A 25,902-nucleotide genomic window follows, 5' to 3' on the forward strand; every position below is an offset into this window, starting at 1 on the left:
TTCAGCTGAGTCTTGTTAATTTTACTGAAACACAAGTCTGTGATATGGAAGTTTTTGGCACTTACTTTTTGTAGTTACATCCACACAATATAACAGATTACCTTATAATTATATATGTTTCTGTCTTCTTTCATGAGTTCAAGACTGCATTCTCCCTATTATATTCTTCCTAAGTGGGAGTTTGTATTCTAAATTATCAATAACTATATACTAATTTTATACATTGCTATCACAATCTAATGAAAGTTAACAAATATCTTTTTTTTTTTTTTGGTACCAGAGCTAAGAGTAAAGCCTTTTGAAGGATATAAAATATTGCTTACAAAGAAGTAGACACCATATATATGAAGGACTTAGCTTCCTCTGCGAACCTGGCTCCTGTGGCAAAAAGCCACCATCATCTTCCACGTAGAAAACTACTTCTTCTCTGGGTTTCCCCTAATACTGAAAGAAGTTTTAGCAACTGTATCATGAAGTAGATCCACTTTCCTTTTCAGTATAGGATACTTCTTTTTATCCCATACCCGTAGCTCAGATGTAGTTATTGACAAAGCAATCTCTGGCTGCCAAGGCAAACTCTAGAAGTCTTAGGTTGTGACAAAATCTAAAAGCAAGTCTCAATCTTATTTTAAAAGTAGGGAGATTTCCCTTTCTTGATCTCCAGTGTTCCTCAACTAATTATTCCAAGTCTTAAAATATATTTAGTTGACTAACATAATTCAATTATATGTTTTCACCAGTGAAAATTTCCTAAAGTTTCTTTTAGAAGACAATAATATATTGCTGGAGAAAATTTCCAGTGTCTGGTGTGTGTGTGTGTGCAAGTTTAAATAAGTTAAGAAAAAAAAATCTGAATCTGTCAGGCTACAAGAAAATAAGGAACAGAACAACTCCAAAGGGACAAGAACAAAAAAAACTCTGGAGTCATGTTAAGGGATACTTTTGTGGTGTTTTTTTGTTTTGTTTTAATTTTGGCTTTCAGGTGTCAGGTATGGTTATTTACTGAGTCAACAGAGACTCCTATATTAATATAAAGAAATGAGAAAGTACAGCATGGAAGCAAGCAAATATGCAAACACATGAAAATCATTTGAAAACTGATAGATTCTAACTCTAATTTTGCTTTTCAGACAAATATAGTCTCCCCAAAGTAGGAAATAGAAAACTAGTCTTCGTTTTCTTTCTAGAGAGATAGGAAAATAAAATGGTACTTATGAAGTTTCACACTATAAAAGAAATAAGATGCTCCATGGGAATAAAAGTACTCAGGCAAGAAGACAGATTCTGTGTCAAGTAAAGAGAATGGATTAAAAGAATGTATACCCACAGCACAAGAAATGCTTTTAAGATGGTCTTTAAAAGATTAGTGTGGCTTTCCTAAAATTCCTGCCATGTGACTCCATTCTCCTGGGAGGCAATAGTGTGATATGTTTGATAGCTAATAATAACTAGAACAAAATGGAGACTTTCATCAAAGTCACTACTGCTGTATTACCCCAAGAGGCTTTGCCATTTGCCTTCCAAATAGCTCCTTAATTTGGCTTTAGATCAAGATATTCAACCTAAGCCTATTTCTTAAATAATTCTCAATTGTTTAAATTAAACCAAGGCAACTGGTTAGACACAGAACTAAAAGTTTAACTTCAGAAACTGTAAAACTGATAAGAGGGGAAAGGAAAATTAATGAAATAGCTAAAGGTAGGGTAAAGACAAAGTGAAGACATTGACTCCCAGGAACTTTGCCCAGAAAAGACCAGAGCTCAGAGCCCTGATATGATAGAATGTAGAAATTTCTTGGTTTATATTTAGTTCTCTGTATAACTTGTAAAAGGTGAAACAAATCTATTTAGCCCAAATGAGGATTTTTGTAGCTTATTTGGGTGTCTATAAAATGTTTTTTCTTATTGAGATAAAATCTACATACCATAAAACCCACTCAATTCATGATAAATTTGTACAGTCATAATTGTGCAACCATCACCACTAATTCCAGAACTTTTTCATTACTCCAGAAAAGAAACACCATATCCATTTCCCCCTCCCCACCAGCTCTAGGCCACCATGAATCTTTCTCTTTTTATGCATTTGGAGTCATGTAATATATAGTCTATATGATGGGTATCTTTCACATAGCACAGTGTTTTCAAGGTTCATCTATGTTGTACCATGTATAAGTACTCTACTTTATTGCCATATAATATTCCACTGTGTAGATATACCACATTGTTTATCCATTCATCAGTTGATGCATATTTAGGTTGCTCCCACTTTTTTACTATTACGAACAATGCTGCTATGAACATTTATGTACAAGTTTTTGTGTGGACATGTTTTCAATTCTCTTATGTTACACAACCTAGGAGTAGAATTGCTGGGTCATATGGTAACCAAATGTTATTTTTTTAAGAATTCACTGAGAGCTACAGAACTTCCCTCTGCATGGTAATTAGTTCCAATAGGTTTGCCTTACAAGGGAGGCTGGAATCAGACAACAGAAACGTCTGGGCCCCCAATGACAATCTATGCTATGGCTGGTGAGATGACAGTTTTACAGCAGCAACAAAATTACACATGAATGACATCTTGAGAATATATTGTGTGTCAGTCACTGGATAGTCTCTTTACAATGTGCCTCTGTTTCTTCACCTATATTTGCAATCATAATAATAACTAACATGTTGAGCTCTTACTCAAAGACAGCTTACTTTTATTCAAAGTTAGCTATTATTATGACTGTTATTATCATTTCATTAGAACTAGAAAGGAACTGGAAATCATTAGATAACAAAGAATAAGGGCTATGTGGACAGACTAAAAAAATAATGGCCCAGATGCCTGAGAAAGAGCTCTTACATGTGAAATAAGCCCTAGAATAATTTTAATTTCAAGAAAGTGAAGGAATGACTGCAGAGAAGAGGATACAAGAAAAGGAACTATGTAATGAATGCATGTACTTGCTTACAAATATTTTAGGCATAAGTATTACAACTTGCCTATTTATTTCTTCTGCCCAGAAAAATGAGAAGTAGTGATTAGAGAGATTTAGAAGAACTGCTGTCAGGAAATAGTATGTAGACAGAATATACAACAAATGCTACTCATTAGCTTGTCAGAAGGAAAGAAGAGAAAATCTGAAGCTAGCAAAGGAGTACTTTAGAAAGCATATTATATACCACATACACTCTGAGGGATACAATCATTGTGGAAAGGATAAATTGTCTTCAGGATATGCTATGAAGGACATTGCTCAAGTAAATTACACAGAAAAATTACACAAAAGTACTATAAAAAAAGATTTGGGTCCTTGACAGAACAAGTTTCAGTTACTTAAAATATTAACTTATGTGGTATCCTGACAGTACTGACTAAACCAGGTTAGAAGCAATTGCTTTAGTGAGCAACCAAGTATCTTGTTTTTCAGAGACGTAAATAATATTTGTGAATTTATTTTATGGGACTTCCTCACACTACAATACTCACTAAGAAAAGATAACGTTCTTGTGCTGATGTGTTCCGAGCAGCTAGTTTGAGGATCTGTCCTTCTTTTATTAGTTCATTTGAAGGGTTTACAATGTCTTCTTCTTCTCCCAACATTTCATATATCTCTAGGAGTTTCTTTAGGTTCTCCTAGGAAATTAAAACAAGACGTAACTAGATCAAACATAAAGAGGTTTCAACTTAGTGGCTTTAATAATACTAAGACGTTAGCTAAAATTTTGGATTATTCAGAAGGAATTGGGAATAAGCATAAATCTTGGTATAAAATGTGTTATGAGCCAAACAAAACCTGGGGGAAGAGGGGAGGAGTATTCCAAATAGCAGTAAACATTTTGTAAATATTCTTTTTTATTGGCTTAAATCGATTTATTTGGTCCAGGCCTAAAGTGAGTATGAGGTTATGCTATTGACAATTACCTAACTAGGTTTCTGTCTCCTCTGAAAACCACTTACCATTTTTCTTATTGCACTATTAGAATGGCTTGCTGCCGTAGAAATAATTTCAAGTGATTCTAAATGGGGGGAGAAAAGAGAAAAGTAAACAAATATGCTTTGTCCTTACTATACTATGAGATAGCTGAATAACATACAGATGCAAATAGGGAGAAATCTAAGACCAAAGACATGATAAAAGCAGGAGCAACTTCCATTTATAAACTGGATACTTTCAAAAGTTCATTTGTAAGCAGATTACTTGAAACTTGAAGTGAATTTCCTTATAAAGTTACATACGATGATTAGGTTCAAGGGTTATTTAATTCATACTGTACCTTCAAAATCAATGAAAATTCACAATATACACTAACTCATTGCAAGGCATTAGTAAATGCCAGGTGCTTTCAGATATACCAAATAACCCTTATACAACCTGAATGACAAGTATATTAACTCCATTCGGCAGATAAAGGAAATAGAGATTTACTGTGACTTGGTTAAGGTAACACAGCTATGATACTGTAGGACTAAGATAAGAACTCAGGTCTTCTGACTCAAAGTTCTATGATATTTCAGCAGTATTGAGTATTTTACTAGTTTTATGGGCAAATCAATCACTGAGCAAAACAACTTTCTCTGGGTAAATGTACTCATATAGTTCCAGCCTCAGTCAGGTGAAAGGGAATTTTCTGATGCCATTGGTGAGGAAAAGTTTTTGGCTGGGGCAAGTGGTGGAGAGATATGGGAATGGAAATTCTTTATTAAGGGCAGCATAGGAACTCCAGGGACTGCTAGTGAAGAGGGGAAGCTGAGGCTTGTGCTGGATCAACCCCATGGAATACCTCTCAGTCCTAAACTATGTCCTGTTCTCTTCCTTTCTTTTCTGTCTTGTGAATCCTGGCTTGCTTAATTCTATTACCACAACAAATCCATCACTTCTGGTCCAAATTTTCTGTCTTTGTTCCACTGCTGAACAGAATGCACTTTTGTTGCTCCACACACTCCTGCTTCTAGATCTCTTAAAGCCCTTCTTTTGTGATTTCCTTAGAATTTTAGTATAAGTAGCAGCGGACAACCAAAAAGAATAATACAGTACCCTGCTATGTGACCAACTTTCTCATTTTTGAAGTAGATACTGAAGGGGAAGCCAAAGTCTTTGAGAACAGAAGAAACTGAATTTTTATTTACATTTTGGAGAACTATTCTGATTTCTTCAATTCTGTGCATTTGACACAGGATTCAGGATGGAGGGAAGTAAAAGGAGACCAGCTCTGAAGAGCAGCAGCGGTGGTGCTGCCTCCACTACCATCACTAGTTCTGCCACTGGCACTGAGCACTCAGGTCAGATGGGTGGAAAGTGGAGAAGAGGCCAAGTTCCTAGGAAGCAGTGGGCTGGGGGAAGGCAGCAAGTGAAAATAAGTCTATATGCTAGAGAGTGGGAAAGGGAGAAGTGAAGTTCCTGTGGTCACTGAGTCATCTCAACGGTGGGTAGGGGAAACAGAGCCAAGACCAAAGACTGTGTTTTGTGTTCCTCATCTCTTACCAAGGTTAACTTTTTTCATAATGGAAGACAAAAAATTATTAGGAAAAGTAATGTTTTCAGATTGCACACAAGTATTGTTAGTACTTGTTGAAATTTCTTAAATTTTCATTCATCCCTTTATAGTTAACTGATTTTAAAAGAGCATAAGAAAATTAAAGTATTACTAAAACAGAGACTTTGAAAAAGCCTTACCATTATGATCTGATTGAAAAATAAAAGATAACGAACAGAATGGGAATAAAGTTTTTTGGGAAAAATGTTATCTGACACTACAAAGCACCATTTCCCCTTCTGCCTTGGGGGTTTAGAGCCAATTTTGCCTTCAATTATTTTACAAAGTAAATGTCCTCTTAGCTTTCTTGGTATGCATCAACTTATCTGAAAAGTTGTATTCTTCCTGTGAGAAGGTAATTGTGTGCTGCTATTCTTGATGTCTCTAAAACAACAGTTTTATATTTCAGAGTTAACCATTACGTGAAACTAGCATGAGAAACGTGATTTGTGTTGCTCTAACTTGTGATTTTGGCTTAAAAGTGACATGCCTAATTGAGGTGTTAACAATTTCCAGTGAGATTATTTTTTGGAAGCATACTTGACTAAAGTAGCTGTGAGTCATGTCTCACTTTGGAGTCGCTAGGCCTGCTCGGCCACTTGAATATCCCATAAGGAAAAAACAAAACAAAAATAAAATAAAAACAAGCCTTTACTTTTAGCATCATTCCACTCCGGGGAATCAGGGGGCAGTTTCCTTAGATAGTCCTTAAGGAGCATCTCATACCGGGGTATCCGCTGCACAGGCTCTAGCATGTGATGCTGCAAAGTCAAATTCCCACAGATCTTCTGCTTCTGTAATGAAGATTTTTAAAGAAACATGTAAAAATTAGGTTAGCCAGTCAAAAACCTCACCATAATGTAGATCTTTCATCAAGGGCAGTGCTTTTATGCAAAGTGTGGTATGTGGAGCATCTGCATTAGATATATCTGGGCGATGTTAAAAAATGCAGATTTCTGAACCCCAATTTATTAAATGAGTCTTAGGGATGGGTCTGGAAATATTCATTTAAAAACACCCCAGATTCTTAGAAAACTAAAGTTTGTGAACCACTAATCTAATAACAGAAAGAAAAACCAAGCAGAATTTTAAGCAAGAAATTTCAGATTGCTGGCAACAGCTTCACTTAGTCACTACAAGGGTGTGTGAAGGTTAACTGTTAAATCATACGCCAGAGAATTTAAAAAAGAAGCGTCTATTTAATGAGGCTCACTAAGCATAACTGTTTTAAATGACTTAGGACTGAGCAGAAACTATTTGATAATAAGGCTACCAGAAATGTCATTTCCTTTGAACTTAAGTAATACTCCACATAGAAGAATAACAAGATCTGAGCATCTAATTATCTGCCAGAAAGTCTTTATTTTTCATGTGGTCAAAGCATTCTTTTTCATTAGAAACCAAACTCTAAATAGACCTCCTTTTTCTTAGGGCAAAATTGAGTCTGTAGCACTCGCTTTCAATAAAATGTTAACATAAGAGAAGGACAAGATTACTTGAAAAATAAAATGCGTTCTTGCTGATATTAAACAAAGGAGAAATTCCATTAAAATATTTACTGAACTCATACCATAATCAAGGCATTGCAGGGTATAAAATCTATATTAAGACATGGTCTTTGCATACAGAGCAAACAAGTAACTAAAGGCTTCAGAGTGAAGGGAGCGTTTAATGTGACCCCCGAAGAGTGCTTGCTCTGATGGGAAGGGAAGTGAGGAAAACCAGGGGGCAAACCGATGAATTGGGGATTTGAGAACATAGGCAAAAGGCAACAGGGCACGAAACATATTCATTAAAGAGAACAGTAGTGTTTCTTGGCAAATAAGATATTTATAGAAGAAGAGGGAATGAATAAGAAAAGGTAATTTGAGGGTAATACTATCAAGGGCCTCAAGTGCCAGGCTGAGGTGAATTTAGACTTTGCTTTATTATCCAATGCAAGTTTGGAGACAGAGGAGTGATATCATTAGAGCTGAGCTCTATCAACATTAACCTTACTTCCAGTGTGGCATTAGGGGTATGTGAGGAAACTAGTTGGAAGTTACTGTAGACCAGGAAAAAAAAAGATCAGGGCCTGAAATCACTGTGGAAGCTGAGAGAATAACAGCTGCCTTTAATAAAGCATAAAATATTAATTTTATAAGTTTATTTCTTTCATCTGATTTTCCTCAACAAACCTATGATATATATCCAGAAAAATATTACTAATCCCCAAATTTTTACATGAAGAAACTGGCTCAGAGAAGTTACAGGAGTTTTCTATAGTCAAGTGGCTCTAAGTGGCAGACTAGAATTCTAAACTAGGTTATTTCATTCCCACTGTACCACTCTTTTCCCAATCCTATGTTATTTCCTTATAATATGGGGAAGACCAACATTACAGAGAGAAAATTTTAACAGTAGCTAAAACAATAGCTACCAACACCACCATAATCATTTAGTGAGCAATTACTATGCAAAACGCATAATGCTAAGCACCCTGAATATATTATCTGACAGGCAAATGAATGCATATAGAGAATGAGGAAAAGAGACTAAGATCAAGTCAAGTTGTGAAGCTCTGATGACTTGGAGAATAATAGTGCCATCCAATAAATTCAATCACATGTCAGAATATTATCTACTCTGTACAAGGCACAAAATAAATAAGTCAGATAGAAGAAACTGTGGGTGCTAAAAATATGATTGGAACATGTTGACTTTACTTTGATAGTAAGACATTCACACAGAACTCTGTGGCCAGCACTCAGCAATTTGTGACTGGAGTTTAGGAGTAGCAGACTAGATTAGAAATATAGATTCTGGAGGCATCCGTACAAGCATGATGGTTAAAGGCATCAGGAGATACGATATCCTGAGGGTGTGAAGAGAAAGAAATTATGGAGGACAAACCTTGTGCTCTGCCCATATTTCAGTTTTAGCAGAAGGGGCTAGTGAAAGAATCAAAGAAGGAGCCAGTATTCAGAAAGGTAGCTGGTGTGCTTAATCATGAGAGAAAAGAGATTTTTCAAGAAAGGAGTGAAGGGGAAGAAGCAGGACTTCTGGCGATGGAATGAGAAGACTGGCAAATCCTCCCAATAAAAAAGGAACTATAAAGCTGGAAAAAATTTCAAAAAATCATGTCAGCACTTTGGAAAAAGGCATATGACAATCTGATAAATGCTTTAAAACTTTGGTAAGAACAGTGGGAATCTGTGGCATTCTGGCCTAGGGTTGCTCCCTTTTTCCCCCAGTTCAGTAAACATGAAGGTTTGCTAGGGTGGGACAGGCTGTGAGCACTGGAAGTTTCTCTACTGAGGCTGAAGAGGGCTCATTTGACTTGGAGTGGTGGGCAATGCTCATCTCCAGCAATACTGTCAGTGGAAGTGAAACTCTCCAAGGTGTACAAGTAGGGAGGGCCAACATGAGGTTGTGGTTATGTATATGTGGGTGGGTGGGTATTGGGGGTAAATCACATTCTTGGCTGAAGCTGTGTGAATTAACAGCAGGGACCAGAGGGTGTTCAAGTCAGCACATGCTTATGGCCAACCTTGAAGCTATGCACAGGCACACAGGAGATGTGAAAATATCCAGCAGGCTTGAAACTGGCCTTAGTTGAATATAACCTCTGTCCAGTTATTGGTTGGCCACTAACTTCAGAGATACAGAGGTAATCTGTAGAAAGCCAGGCTTAAAACATAAACAAGAATATTAAAACTATTGAGCAGGGCCACCAGAGACTGCATACAACATGGGAGAGACATTTCACAGATTTAGTCCAAACAAGTTAATAAACAAATAAGCAAAATAATAATGGCCACTTTCACGGGGGAAAACCAGAATCAAGAGTTGCTACAATAGATTATCTAAAATGTCTGCTATTCAGCAAGGAAAAAAAAAGCAAAGAAATAGGGAAGTATAACCTATACTAGAAGAAAAGAGGCAGTCAATAGAAATTGAGTATTCTCAGATGTTGGATTTAATAGTCAAAGACTTCAAAGTGGCTATTATAAATATATTCAAAGACATAAAGGGAACCATGTTTGAAGAATTAAATACATGATAGCAATGAATGGACAGACAGCAATTTTCAAAAAGGAAATAGAAATTATAAAAAATTACCAAGTGGACATTTTAGTTGAAAAGCACAATAACTGAATTGAAAAATTCATTGGAGGGTCTCAACAGATCTGAGAAGGCAGAAAGATCAGGGAACTTGAAGATAGATTAATAGAAATTATACAATCTAAAGAACAGAGAAAAAAGATTGAAGAAAAAAATGAATAGCTTCAAAAACTTGTGGGATAACATCAAGAATAGCAACTTATGTGTAATTGGAGTCCCCAGGAGAAAGAGAGGACAGAAAAAATATTTGAACATGTAATGGCTAAAAACTTCCCAAATTGATTTAAAAAGTTAATTTACACATACAAGAAGCTCAACCAAGCCCAAGTAGGAGAAATACAAAAACATCCACACCTCAGCACATCATATTTGATCACTGAAAGACAAAGACAAAGAAAAAATATTTTAAGCTGCAAGAGAAAAATCATCAGGTATGGGAAAGCATCTATACAACTAATGGCTAAGTTCTCTGAAACAATGGAGGGCAGAAGCCAGTGGAATGACATATTTAAAAGAAAAAAACAAAACTCTTAACCAATATTTCTATGTCTAGCAAAACTATCCATCAAAAATGAAGAAAAAATAAAGAAGTTCCAAGATACAGACTGAGAGAACTCATTGCTAGCAGACCTATCTTATAAGAAATACTGAAGAAAGTCCGTGCGAAAGGAAGACTCCAGATGGTAACTTGAAGAGAAATGAAGAGCTCCAGAAATAGTAAATATATGGGTTAATATATATCTACAGATAAATCTTGTCACTTCCTTCATTACCTTCTTTAAAAGACATAAGATTATATAAATTGTATTATACTGCAATATATATAAATGTATTATCAAGCATTACCTTGATGACACCTTGGTTCTGGGCTTCTCCTAGCCTCAGAACTGTAAGCCAATAAATTCTTGTTGTTTAAACCAACCTATTGCATGCTCTTTGCCTTAGCAATGAGGAAACTAAAACAGCTAAACTAAAACAGCTGGTTATAATTGTGTCATTGTATTGTTGGATTTAAAACACATAACCATATCGTATTGACAATACTAACACAGAGCATGAGGGAAGGAATAACGCCAATACTGCAGTATGTTTGTTTTGCCAGAATTGGGTTAGTATCAATCTGAAGTAGATCGTGAGAAATTAAGATGCATATTGTAGTGCCTAGAGCAAACACTAGGAAAAAAATTTAAACAACAGTTTAAAAATCAGAGGACTTAAAATGGTACAATAAAAAAAATTTAACACAAAAGAAAGCAGTCAAGGAGCAAGAGAAGAAAAGACAGGAAAAATATTTAGAAAAAACAAATAGCAAAATGGCCAATGTACTGTACAACACAGTGAATCTTAATGTAAACTATGGAGTATAGATAATAGTATAATTACAATAAAATTTTTCATCAGTTGCAACGAAAGTGCCACACTAATACAAAGTGTTAATAATAGGGAAAATTGTGTGTGGGAGATGTATATGGGAACTCTACACTGTATGCATGATTTTTCTGCAAACCTACAACTGCTTTAATTTAAAATAAATAAATAAATCCAACCATACTGGTAAATACATTATGTATGTATAGTCTAAACAACCAATTGAAAGGCAGATTGTCAGACTAGATAAAAGGGCAAGATTCAACTGTATGATGTCTACAAGAGATATACCTTCAATTAAAAAATGCAAATAGGTTGAAAGTAAAAGGATGAAAAAAGATACAGTATGCAAACAGTAGCCATAAGGGAACTAGAGTGGCTATATTAATATCAGACAAGATACACTTAAGACAAATGTTATGAAGAACAAAAATGGACAGTTCATAATATTAAAAGGGTCAATGTTATCAGGGAGATTATAAATGATATACATATATATATTTATATATAAAATACCTAAATTATAAATGAATATACACATAACAGAGCCTAAAAATAGATGAAGAAAAACTGACAATTTAAAGAACTAGACAATTCAATAATAGTTGGAAATTTTAATATCCCTTTCTCAATAACTGATAGAACTAGACAGAAAATAAGCAAAGACAGAAGAATTATATAACACTATCAACCAACTTGACCTAATTGACATATGGAGAACCTTCAACAACTACAGAATACAGATTCTTTTCATGCACACATGAAACATTCTCTAAGCTATAAAACAAGTCTCAATGAATGTAAAAGAACATTTTTCATACAACTATGTTCTCCAACCATATAAGAATTAAATTAGAAATCAACAGAAAGAAATCTAGAAAATTCCCAAATATACAGAAACCAAACACACTTGTCAAGAATCCATGGGTCAAAGAAGAATTCACAGGGGACACCAGACAGTATTTTGAACTGAATGAAAATGAAAACAGAACCTATCAAAATTTAAGGGAGACAGCTGAAACAGTACTGGTTGGCAGAAGAAACTCACATTTAGAGAGTGTTATACTAAAGATGCCAGGTGCTATACTAAAGATTTACCTAGTTTCTTCAAATCTTCACAAAAATAATGAGAACCCCAGACTGCAAAGGACTAAGGAAGGAATGATGGTAAAATATATATATTTTTTACATGCCGCCAGTTTTTCTTTATTATGGAAAAATATTTTTTAATAATTTTATTTTTTGAAATATAAAGACTAAACAGTATGAAAACTAATATTATCAGACTCTAGGGAAATTAACAGCTGGAACACAACTGTTCATTTTAGGTTTTTTTTTTTTTTCATCATTTCTATTTAACTAGAATATAAGCTTTATTTCACAGAAGAAATGTAAACCAGGAGACAATATTATACTCCCAAACTGGTTGTTGAGAATTACTTACTCTAACAAGTAGAGTAAGGGGATGGGAATTTAGGAACAGAAATAAAATTAAATTAACCCATTCTAGAGATTCACTTGGGGAAAAATATGGAAAGAAAAGGGGAAAATGTCATTACTCTACAATTCAAGACTCTTATGAGATCTTACTTCCTTTTCAATCTTTAAACTGTATCAAAAGAATGTTATTAACTATTTTGACTACAGAATCAACATAAATTACTACAGTATTATTAAAATGTAGTATCCATGTTTGGTGAAATAAGAAAAAAATCAAGATAAAAAGTGACAATTAACAGAATGGTGACGTTTCCCAGATCACAAAGTTTATAGGAATCATTCTTTACATTAATTCCAAAATTTCAACCTCTGAATGGAAGCAAGGGAGGCACAGACCTGAATGGTAACCTACTTTGTAAAATTCTGTGAACCCTGGCAAAGTCAGCCTTTGCTGGTGTGGTGGTTTGGAGCTACGTGCCCCAGAAAAACATGTTAAACTGAATCCATTCCTGTGGGGGTGAACTCTTGTAAACAGGACCTTTTGAGAGTTAAATAGACCTTGTGAAGAGGTTACTTCAGTTAAGGTGTGGCCCAGCTGAATCAGGATGGGTTTTAATCTTATTTCTGAAGGCCTTATAGGGAAGATCACAGAGAGAAAAAAAAGCCAGAGGGAGCAGCCAGAAGCTGAACATCAACAGAACAGAGAAGACGGGAGAGCCCACAATGTTCATTGCCATGTGACAGAAAAGCCAAGGACCAAGGATCACTGGCAGCCAGCCCCAGAACACCCAGTCTTCTGGGAGAAAGCATTACCTTGATGACACCTTGGTTCTGGACTTCTAGCCTAAGAACTGTAAGCCAATAAATTCTTGTTGTTTAAACCAACCTATTGCATGCTATTTGCCTTAGCAATGAAGAAACTAAAACAGCTGGTCTCAAAAGCAAATGGAGAATTTACTGCTGAGTACATGGCATTTGCTTATTGAGTATTTATTATATAGAATTCCTTACCCTTGCAGAGATGATTTTGCATACTTCAGAGGAGAACGAGATTTGACTAGATATCTCAGACAGCTCTTTAGATCTAAACTTTAGATCTAGACAATCTTAAGATTTGTATGGAAAATTAATTTATAGCCTTGAATGAAACAATCTTATTACCTGAATTTCTTCAACCACTGATTTGAACTGGGGGATACGCTCTGTCATGTTTTTAACCAATTCCATTGCATTATCAAATCCCTTCACATACTCTCCATACATCTTAAGGAAAGGTGCCAATTTCTGAAGAATGTCACCAATTCTAGGGGTAGTTTCCCTATGTAAAATATAGAAACAGATGGGTCATTAAGAGTTCTTATAAAATGAATCAATTAACAAGAATCCAAGAAAAGCAATCACTTTTTACACATACCTTGTGCTTTTATCAAAACCACTTTACCGAAGATTTGTAGAAAATGAAGCAACACTTTTTTTTTTCTTTTTTTTAAACTCCCTATTCCCTACCCCAACCCCAGCCCCTGGTAACCTGTATTCTAGTTTCTGACTCTATAAATTTGATTACTCCAATTGTTTCATATCAGTGAGATCATACAATATTTGTCCTTTTTGTATCTGGCTTATTTTGCTCAATACAATGTCTTCAACATTCATCTATGTTGTCACAATTATCAGAACTTCTTTCCTTTTTACGGATGAATAATATTCCATTGTGTCAATATACCGCATTTTGTTTATCCATTTATTGGTTGATGGAAACACCTGGGTTGCTTCCAGAAACACCTTTTTTAAGTTGTTTAGGAATGATATAGTAAAGAGAGATGCTATGGGATTCTTCAAACTCCAAAATACCCCTGGTATCTCCACTAGTCAAAAGATAGTTGGGGGTGGGGGATAGTTTGGAGAGGAGAAATAAACTCCTTATTAGCTAAAGGTGAAAATGCATCACAACTATCAGTAGGCTTTAATATAAACGTTTAGCTACAAATGCCTGACTACAGCCCCATCTGGTGTTTCTATTTCACTTTAAAAGTTGACAAAGACAGTATCTCAAATGACTGCTTCAGCTGCTCTCTACTTCTCTTACCATTCTTGCATTCGTTTCTCCAACTCCGGCAATAGGAATTTACTATGGAAGGCATTTATTGATGAAATATTAGAAAAGATTTTATTCACCATCTCTGCTGGGAATGAGCCTCGGTTTGCTTCTTCCAATAGTCTGCAATAAAACACCTAAATAAGAGAATAAAGCACACATTATACTTCAACTTTATAGACTAACTTCCTAGCACTGTGCTAGGCACATAGTGGGCTCTTAGTAACTTTTTGCTGAATAAAAGGAAAAATTTATGGTTCAGGAAATCCATCATTATTTGAAAAGCAGAAGCATGTTTTGATTCAGAAGAAAGAACCAGGAATACGAATTGGGAGATCCTGATTCTATTCTTGGTCATACTGCTATCTGTGGGATGTTAAGGCAAGTGATTTACCTTTTCTATATCAGAGAATTAATTGAGGTTAATAGGACTTGCCCTTTCTATCCGTACATAGAGTTAAGAGATTGAAACACTTAATATACACACAATAATTGTGGTATTTTTTACTGCTCTTTAGTTCTTTGAAAGATTCCATGGCACTTATTGTCTTTTTATCGTAGCTCATTGACGTTAAGCTCATTTTTCCTACTAAGACTGTAAACTCCTTGGGGAGGGTGAGCAACATGACTTAGTCCCTTCAATAGAATAGGTACTTAATAAATATCTGGTCAATAAATGAATAAAATAATATTTCAGTTATTAGACATTTACTTGCTTTTTAGTAAACAATAATGCATGTTAACACCAATATGAGGTAAGAAAAAAAAAAGGCTTCTCCTGTACATAGTAAGATACCTTAAAGACAATAAAAATATTTTGCAGTCTTAGCTATACTCCACTAGGGCTACTATACCTCTTATTTGCCATTCTGTTAAATGTAGGCAGAAGGAGGTCTGTTCCTTCAAAATGTCCAGATGGTTGTTAATTTTCTAAATTCACCTCCACTGCATTTTCTTGGGAGGCAAAAAGAACACAAAATTATGTCCTTAGAGACTCCAACAGATAGAATATTGTAGTAGTTAAGACTAAAATTCTAAAAGGTCAGCAACAGTAGTTGACAAGCTAATATGGCGTAAAAAACACACACCACCAGAAAAACTTGTCAAGGCGGAGAAACAGATCTCCATTATGGGAATACCTAAAAGTTTCAGATCTATATTTCCCATGAGAAGAAAAATTGTTTCAAAGGTGTAAAGTCTACATGAATTGACTGACTTATGTGAAAATCTTTGAAAAGTGAGTATTTTAGTCACAAACATTATTCTGAAGAACACAAGCCTTAAGCACTAATGCTTGCCCTTGCAGAAATGTGGTTCACTCTAGGAACCAATGAGAGGTTCAAGGAGGTGGCTCAGGATGGCACAATTCCGTGAAGTTCCAATTTTTCAGTGGATGAAGTAAGACAATTCTTCTTACAAAGAATACTTAAATATGGCGCCTTCCCTTCTAATTAGAGGAGTCTGTGTTAGCAGACAATCTATCAGTTATCCTGTTCTTACACTTTATCATCACTGACAAAGGATTAAAATGCCTTGGTTTTCAATATTCTTACTGAAGCATTTTTACACTTTCTTTTCAAATGTATATTTGAAATGATACTCAGAGCTCCACCATAATGAAAGCATGTGATAAAGTGGATTTACATATTTGACAAATATTGACTGGGCACTTTACACCAGGCACTATATTAAAAGCTTCATACAAGGTTGAACAAGAGGGCTTTCATAATCCCTTCTGGTCCTATGACTGCATCAGTTAAAGTCACTCAGTGATGAACAGCAAACAACACAACAGAATCCGTGATGTATTCCTATTAGCATTAGAATAGCCAGTCTCTCATTTACATTATAATGGTAACATGGCCTCTAAAGATTACAATAAAGGGTCAAGAAACAGACTAGTCTTTAAGGGTGAAGGACACAAATTACAAAGCACTTTGTGACTGGTACAGAGAAAATCCTCTTTTTATGAATTACAAAACCTTCATACTTAGTGAATTCACTGGCAAAACTGAAAGTGCTAGAAATTTCCTTGAGGGAGTAGTTTTCCCCAGCCCCAAATTGTCAGGCCCTTCTTGCAGTTTCTAAAACAGTAAAATTACTAAGTTAAAATGATGTACAGTACCAAAAAGTGAAATAATTCTTGAAATGGAAAATACATAGATACCTGATACAAAAGGTCAAGTCGGCTGACGTACGCTCTTTCTGTAAGCAAAAGTTCGTTGGCTATTTTGTGAAGTTTTTGTTCATTAGTCTCCTAGAAATAGAACAGATGTTCACACATTAGGAAGGAAAGCTTGGACAATATTTCTTAATCAACAAACACCTCTTCAAATAGTTTGATCAAAACAGGTTTCTCAGTCTTCTCAGGTACCCAATTCCTTTCAGTCATCAAGGAATGTCCACTAGGGAATTAAATGAGCAAAATTAGAAATGACATCTAACCTGTAGCTTTTTCTTTAACCTATACTTTCTTCTTTGACCTAAACAGCTTCTTTGATTCTGCAGCAATTAACAATATCATTCACCTCTTCCTTGAAACACTCTTTCAGTTCCCAGATACTATACTTTCCTCATTTTTCCCCTGCTTCTCTCTTTGTACTTGATTTCTCTTTGTACTTCTCTTTGTACTTGATTTGTACTTCTCATTGTACTTGATTTCATAACTTTGAGACATCACATCTAATTATTAAGCTCTATGCATATACTTTTTCTTTTCATTTAAAAAAACATTTTATTATGGAAGTTTTCTATCATATATAATAGAGAAAGTAGTTCAATGAACCCCTCCACGTGCCCATCACCAAGATTCAACAACTATAAACTCATTGCTAATCTTGTTTCATCTATACCGCCACTCATATTATTTTGCATTGAATCCCATACATTTTATTATTTCCTCAGTATATATTTATAAATCTCTTAAATGTTTTTGTAAGCACACTACCTCCATGAGGACTGGAACATTTTTCCTTGTTACCTGCTCTATCTCCTGTGTCTAATATAATGCCTCAATATCATTGATGAAATGAATGAATGAATGAGCAGCAGTCTCACATATTTAACTGCTGCTAGACATTTATTACCATTTTGGTGCACCGTCAACATAAGACCAAAGTCATCTTTTCTGTAAAACCACGACCACCCTGTACTTTGCCATCCTGGCAATGGTACCACCCCGTTTTAGGACCTGGGTTTAGAATCTGGAACTACTGTGGACTTACTTCCCTACCACAAAATCTAGCCAGCTACCAAGTCCTTCTTATTCATTGTATTATGTCTTTAACATCCACCCTTTAAGTTCTCATCACTGCCAACCCTATTTTGCTCATATCATTTCAAGCCTGGACCAATCAATAGTTATGCCAAGTGATCACCCTGGCTAAACCCACCATGCATACTGTTGCATGAGGAATCTTTCCAAAATTCTGCTTTGCACAGATTACCCTATTTCCCCTAGAAATAAAAACCTTCAATAGTCCCACTCTCACCAACAGAATAATATCCAGTCTCTGTATAGCATTCCAAGTTATTTGAACCTTGTTTCTACTCACTTCCTCAAACTTCTCTCTCATTACACCTTTACAGTACCTTTCCTTCCAAACAAAATGATCCACAATTATCCAAACATGTCCCTGGCCATCCCCAAACCTTTCTTCCTTTCCACCTCTCTGCCTGACACATATTCTTAATGAATCGCTCTAGTTGTCTAAGACTTACTCTCCTTTTCATGGCTTGCTGTATTTCCATTTCTTCTCTAGGGAGCTGCGTTCAACTATCCAAAGCCCTTGGGCTTGGTCCTATCAGAAAGCATTTTATATTTCACACATAAATATGTATTAGATAAATTTCTACCTAGTGATTTTTGAAATGCTCTTTTACTCTAGTAAAGTATGAAGTAATAATAAGGGTTTAGTTTAACATAAAATTCTAGTAGCGAAGTAAACCTAAAGTATATTTTAAACTTAAGTCTAATTTGTGTAAATGCTCCATTTTAAACCATGAATTAAGCTGTATGAATGTGTCACTGTGTTCCACACACGTAGGATCTTCTTTATATGTTACATGCTTCTATGCATCCTAACATGGAAAATTACTGTGTTGTTTCTAATAGCAGCACTGGAATGAGATATTTGTATGTGAAGGCTATAGGTAAAGTTATATAATATCGTTTAAATAATTTGTGGTCTCAGAAATATTGAAAGAAAAACAACTATGTAGTCAATCAAATTCTGCAATTAGTCAAGGTTCTGGTTTAACTTAATAAGCAAAGGGTAAAGTACTGGCATTTTTTGTTGCCTACCTGACATCCTATCCCCCATTTGTTAATGGAATACTGATTCGGTAGTGTGCCTTCTCCACCACTATCTAGCCATTTCCTTTGGGAGAACTGACTTCATCCCCAGATCAAAAGCAGGACCCTGAGTGGGGACCAGAGCATTCCTCTCCCTTGACACAGTGACTGGCTTAGGACCAATGTGAGCCAACGAGACATGGGGGAATATACACGGGGGAGGGGAGGGTCTGCAAGGAGGCTCCCTACTCTTCAGGGCCACAGGAAACCGGCTCTCTCTCTGCTCCTCAGGTGAAGGGGGCCACATAGGTTTGAGGGCAATGAGCAGGTCATAACCACAGACACTAAGCTGAGACTGCAGAGAGCCAAAGAACCTCCTTATTGTTTAAGCCGGGCTGTCAGATTTTGTGTTATTCATAAGGCAAAAGCATCCTGAATAATATAAAAAACTTAAATAGTATGAAACACATGCAGTATATACCATGAAATGGAGAAACTGTAAAAAGATTACTTATAGAGAAGAAAGAGATGAAAGGCAAATACTTTATATACTTAGAGAAATAAAAATATGACTTTCAACCTGTAAAAAATGAACACAAATGCATACTAAATATATAAGAAACCTACTAACATTTCAGAGGAAAATAATAGCTGTATGCCATCCTTCATCCTCACAGGAAATACTGGCCTGCATCAACACCATAAGCCTTTGGTTTTTGTTTTCTTTAAGGTAAATTTATTGAGGTATAATTTACAAACAGTATTTTAGCATATGATTTTAGGAGATTTGACAAATGCATACAATCACGTAGCTACCACCACAATCAAGGTATAGAAGGTTTCCCCAAAACTTTCTCCTTTGGGCTTAATCCCAGCCCACTCAGACCGCAAGCTTTTGATAACTATTGATCTGTTTTCTGTCCTATAGTTTTACGTTTTCTAGAATATGTAAATGGAATGTTACAGTTTGTGCCTTTTGAGTCTGACTTCTTTCACTGAGCAAAATGCATTTGAGATACATCCATGTTGTCAAAACAGTATCAGTAGTTTATTCCTTTCAAGCCCTTAGTTTTATTCTAGTTTTAATTCTAATGGGTGATGTATGTTTCTAACTTACACTCTTTCATATGTTCTGATGAACATCTTTAAAAAAAAAATGCAGAACTTGTGGCATAATGACATATTATGTCTTTTATGAGTCAGAGAATGTTAACCAACAGGTCAAACTCAATTATTGCTATTCAACAAAGTCAACTCTGAGGTATTCTAGTCCTCCAGGATATTCAATAGGAAGCTTATAAGAAACAATCTTTTGCTGACTGCAAAGCATACTTTAGCTAAACATGGCAAATTATGCGTATCTTGGTCACATGTTGCAAAATCCAAGGGGGATGCCAGAAGCTATTAGCAAAAGCTATATTCCTTCAACACAGATGGTCTTTTGCACATTAGGCTCATGACCTTGCCAAAGCCAACACAAAGACAACAAAAGTAAGCTTGCTGACATATAGGTTAATCACTTACTCACTACAGGTTTGCAGAAAAGCAAGCTACTTGGAGTTTTGTGGTGGAGATGAGAAAATCATGAACTCATGGTGCCTTGTTTTAGATTAATAACAATAATAACAAGACTACCATAATAAAAACAGCTAATACTTATTTACTGATTGCTTATTATGTGCCAGATACTGTTACAAGTATTTCACATAGATTGACTAATTTGATCCTTATAACAACGCTAGAAATAGGTCCTGTTATTATCCTTATTTTAAAAGCAACACACACAAAACACAAAATCTCGAGACTCAAAGAGGCCTTAGATCACACAATTAGAAGGTGACTGAATCAGATTCAAATCATATAGAAGTGTACATGATTTTAAGCAGCTATTCAGTAAGTAGTGTGGCTCTGTCTTCTTACCCTTCTTTCAGTAAAAAACAAACAAAAAGACTAAGTGAAAAAACAAGTACAAACTGTTTTCTTACAAAATCCACCTAAAAATGGAATGTGGTCCTTATTATGCATGTATACATAATTATTTTTCCAACATTAATTCCATTTAAAGCAGACTTTTCAGCAATTTAGCAATAATTATTAGGTGTACAAAATTCAGTCATTTTGACATGATAATATTATGGCTTCCACCTTTAAAAAATTAGTTTAGTTACTGAAACTTGTCTGAGCTACACTTAAGGAGAAATATATGATTTATCAGCATACGAGGGGTTCTGCTACTCAGACTTAAATTTAAAGTACAAAGTAGTTTTTTTAGATTGCTGGATGCATTGTAGCTGAAACCTGATTTTTTTAAAGGATAAAAAGCATTCCTTACTATTTGCCATTTCAAAACTACATAACCTCTTCTGTGTGTCTAGCACTTTACTAAGAAGTGCTTATTCTTGTAAACCTTTGGAAAAACAGTAACGCTTACACAATATTGATTTACACACAAAATTAAATTTTCTGCTACTGTAGTCTAATAAACAGGCTTGACTTTTCAAAATAATTACACATGTGCTATTTTAAAAGCCCCTTACTTTGGTACCTTTCTTTAAAATAAAGGGACGGATTTTTTTTTTTTTTAACTTGCAACAGGATACTAGATACTATACTCATCCATTGAAAGCTGATTCTTAAAACAGAAATGTATTAGAGGATAATGAAACCATGATTTTTGAAAAAGTAAGACACACTATCCTTACAACAGATTATAACATTTACCTTCTCTGTCTGCTTAATGTGCGTCCTAGGTTTTTACTGCATGCCTTCACATCTCCAACAGCCTTTAGTAAAGATGTGCTCCTATCTGTCCACAGTTAGGTTCAGCCTGATTGTTATTCAGTATACCTACTGGCTTGTGAATGTACTGCTGTGTAGCAGTTCTGCCACATTTGCAGATGTCACCAACTCCTGCAGCTCCTTTCAGACCTTGTGGCATGGCTCTTCCATATGGCAGGAGGGAGGACAAAAAGCCCTCACTGCAGCTCACGGAGTTCATTAACTGGATAGTTAGAAATTGCTTGTGTGGAACCAGCAATTCATTCTTCAACATCTTAGTGTCATATCCCCTGCCACATTTTTAAAACTATCAAGTAGAGGAGCAGAGATATGGAGAAGAATTTTATAAATGCTAATGGACAATTACAATTTCCTGAAAGATGCTCTAAGGGCCAAATCTTCAATTATTTAAAAATGAATCAGATATTTATATTTGTTTTACAAATCTTCAATACTTCTTAGCAAATGTGACTTCATTTTCATTTTAAGCAGATTTCTGAAAGCTTTTACTCCAAATTACTAAAAGTGCTTTTTTCATATATTTATTAGAGGTTATTTTTAAAAGTAAAATAATTAGCTATGTAAATCTTCAGGTAGGACCAGAATGAATGTTTTATGGTCGTAGGCGTTTGTAACCAATCTGATGTCACTTATGTTCTTTCATCGAAGCAGAGGAGGTGGCTTTGTACAGGTACACCCTTCTCTGCATTCCTTGAGGTCCACTTTCTCATAAGACCAGTAAACTTAGGAAATAAACATTTGACTTTGTACCACATTCATAAGATGCATCAAAATTGTGATATGTCATATGTATTTCCAGACATCAAAGCCTTAAAAGTTGCTCCAGGTAGTAATTTAAAATTAGATCACAATGATATGCAACTGTCACATAATTTACCTACATCTCAAAGAGCACCTTAAGATCTTTAACTTGTGTTGGTCTCCTTCATATAATAGAATTCTCCAGATTCTTTCTCGCTATATTAGGGAATAGAGAAATCAAGGGAATCATAAGTGGGGGACAATGGACAACCACCACTATTTATTGAGTAGTTATTCTGTGTAGCCACTATTCTACGGGCTTCATAAAAATTACCTAATATAAACATCATAATAGGCCTGTCATTTAATACATGAGGAAGTGGTCTCTGAGTGAGGCTAGGTAACTTGCCCAAAGTCATACAGTTACTAAGTGACTAAGCGAGGGTTCAAACCCAGGTCTGTGAGAACCAACCTCTTGTTCTGCCTATTGCCTTCTGCACAAAGAAAAACTCCTCTGGATTTGGGGAACAAGAGAGCTGGAAGCTAGGGGAATAAAACACAGATTTCATGTTCAAACGAGATCATGTAATAATGCCATAAAGGGGATCATGTGGTCTCAGGGAAGATTCATAATCAGCTGGGAAATTATCACCAGGTTCACATTGGACAAAAAAAAAAGAACACCCCCTTTCAACAGGCAGACATTATTCCTTTCCCAGTGCTTCATAATACAGTCTCACAAGCATAAACAAGCTGTTACTTTAGCATAATCATTCAAAAAGCTTTGGGAAGAAAATCCAAGACTATCTGAGAGACCCAGCACCAAAATTTTTCCACACTTACGTTCTCTACATTATTAACACAATTGAGAACCTGAAAGGCAGCAGGAGGAAAGGCAAGTGAGAGTTTTTCATCTGAAGGTTTAAATTATGTACTTTTGAGGTAGGGTGGTGAAGAGGGAGAGCAGAGCTTTCACTGAGAAGGAAAGTTCAGTTACTTGCACAAGATCAGACAGGAAGTAAGAGGTAACAAAGAGAGAAGTACTTTAGTCTTCTAATACCCAAATTAGTATACATTAGACAAAACCATCTTTTTGATTTTGTAGAAATTAAAGAACAGGCACTGAGAAGAATTTAATATACACATTAAATTGTGTGTGCACTCACCTTCAACAACTGAATTAACCTGGCTCAAGTCTAGGCAGAGCATCAAAGTAATTAGGTCACTTATAAATATTTGTGATGATAATTTCCTGGTGTTAAAACCTTGGACATATTAATGAAAGTGCCTCGTGGTAAAAGCCTCTGGTACCCAAGCAAGAAAGACAAATAAAATATAGGAAACTAAGTGAAAAAGGAAGAGGTATGCAAACATACTTGTGCCTTCCACAAGTTTAAAACAGAACTGGGAGAGAGATGCTGGCATATTCACCAGGCAGGATACGTTGAATTTGGGATCAATCTAGGAGTATGAGTCTATTCATCTTCCTTATAAGTGAGGAAACAGTTCTTGATTTAACAAACACATAGTTTTGTTAAATTAATGATTTTCTCCTCATAAGAACACTATGAAGTTAAGTACTTTTATCCTCATTTTACAAAAGGGAAACTGAGGCACAGACTGGTTTAAGAGACCTGATCAGGTCCCAGGGTAGTAAGTGGTCAAGCTGGGATTTGAAGAAACTAAATCTGGCTCTAGAGTCTGAGTGCTCCTGCCCACCAGGTTATGCCACATACAGCAACACATGGCAGCTGCTGTTTTCAAGATCTCATTTCTCTCCCCCAGGCTAAACCTGATCTTTGTGCACACCATGACCTCCCAGCACCTGTTCTTTCCCAACTCTCCTGGTTCGTGTCAACCTGTTAAACTCCATCTCTGACTTCCTTATCCCCTTGTCTTATTGGCACTACTGTCTTGGGTAACTTCCACTCCAAGTCTTCTTTTCTCTTTCTTGAATTCCAGGCCACTCAGCAACGCTGGAGAGACTGCTGACTGGTTCCCGCACCTTTGAGCTGAGCTCTTGAGAAACTAGGTCACAAGTTCACACAATAGCTAATTTCAACCTTTTTTCTCTCCTCAAGTTCCAAGCCGGCCCCTTGAGGATACCCCACTAGCTCCTATGGAGCACTTCCCAAATTGACACATCAAACACCAAATCTATGAGCCAAATCTTGTGGTCCCTCAACACCTCACTCAATGACTCCCAGACTTCCCCACTGACCTCTCCATTTATACTAACAGCAGTAAATTTGCCCTCTTGTGCAGTCTTTATTTTTGAGCTCCCAGATACCTTTACCTGGTATCTTAAGTAATGGTCATTTATTTATCTTAATCCTTCTTTTCAACTATACATTTCCTCTTCGTATTCATTGCAGTGCCTTGCACACAGTGTAAGTACAATGTAAATTTACTCAATTTAATTCAATTACTCAAGTTCACTGAGCTAGTTAGCTACAACTAGTGAAAGCCTAGCTCTCTCTCCCGGTGAACTCCTAATTCCACATTCGAAATGTTGACCGTCCTTTTTTTCCTGAAAGCTCACTAACCGCCTTCCCCCACCCCTCAACCCTGTTCTCACAACACTGCTCTCTCTTCTTTTTCCTCTCTGACAATTCACTATGCTACCTTTTGTGTTATATTTGTGTTCTCTAGGGCTCAGTCAGAGCTCTCTTGCTCCTACACATTCTATTTGGGCAATATTGATCACACCCTTATGTACAATTTCTTATATTTCCATGCTCTTTCCTGAGCGCCAATTGCTTAATAAATAAATGCTAAATGCTCCAAATGCTAAGTAAAAATATGCTTAATAAATATCTTCAAATTGATCTTTTACAGGTGTTGTAAACTTAGTAGTATAAAACTAATATAATTAGTGACTCTATTCCCTTCCCTCATCCCCAAAACCATTATACACCTTCCTGCCTGTCATATACCTCAGTTATTTCATTTAACATGTTAGGAAAACCCAGGCTTGGAGAAGTTTGTGTTATGTGACATGTTTGAGGTCACATAGCTCATCAAAGATAAAGCTGGGATTTGAATTTGGGTCTTTTAATTCCAAAGCCTTCATCTTTAACCAGCAAATTATAATGTCTCCAGAATATTCCATTTTTGTAGTAGACATCATCACCTGGACTTCTGAGAAGCCCCTCAAATTAAGTATGTCAAAATCTAACTTACTTTTTTGCTCTCCAAATATGCGTCACCCTCTATTCAGCAAATGGTATACCATCTGGCAATTCATCCAAGCTAGGTGAACATGACTCATTCCCTACAACCAAATAATCAGAGTCCTCAGAAATCTCTATTCTGTGTCTCTAACCCCTGCCTCTTTTGGGCCTCATCTCACACCTGGACTAATCCAACTGCTTCCTACCCTGCTCCCTGCTCCATCTGTTTTCCCCTTTATCTGACTCATTTTTCTAAAACCCACAGATGTGTAATCATGTCACTTCCATACTTTAATTAAGTGTCTCTGAGACCAGTTAAGTATCAGGTTTATGGAAATTTTGAGATAACATGGAAAAATT

The 25,902-nt window shown here is 35.8% G+C and overlaps 1 protein-coding gene across 1 annotated transcript in view; it reads right to left on the minus strand.

Annotated features, from left to right (window-relative positions):
• The window catches only part of FGD4 (FYVE, RhoGEF and PH domain containing 4), a 224,280-nt gene that overhangs the window by 29,888 nt on the left and 168,490 nt on the right, over positions 1-25,902 (minus strand). Inside the window, 6 exon segments of the mRNA XM_037846493.1 lie at positions 3,481-3,627; positions 3,952-4,010; positions 6,184-6,322; positions 13,602-13,758; positions 14,527-14,672; positions 16,703-16,792. Of these exon segments, the coding sequence (XP_037702421.1) occupies positions 3,481-3,627; positions 3,952-4,010; positions 6,184-6,322; positions 13,602-13,758; positions 14,527-14,672; positions 16,703-16,792 (738 nt within the window).

Source organism: Choloepus didactylus, chromosome 8 (assembly GCF_015220235.1).
Source record: "Choloepus didactylus isolate mChoDid1 chromosome 8, mChoDid1.pri, whole genome shotgun sequence".
Lineage (NCBI taxonomy): Eukaryota > Metazoa > Chordata > Mammalia > Pilosa > Megalonychidae > Choloepus > Choloepus didactylus.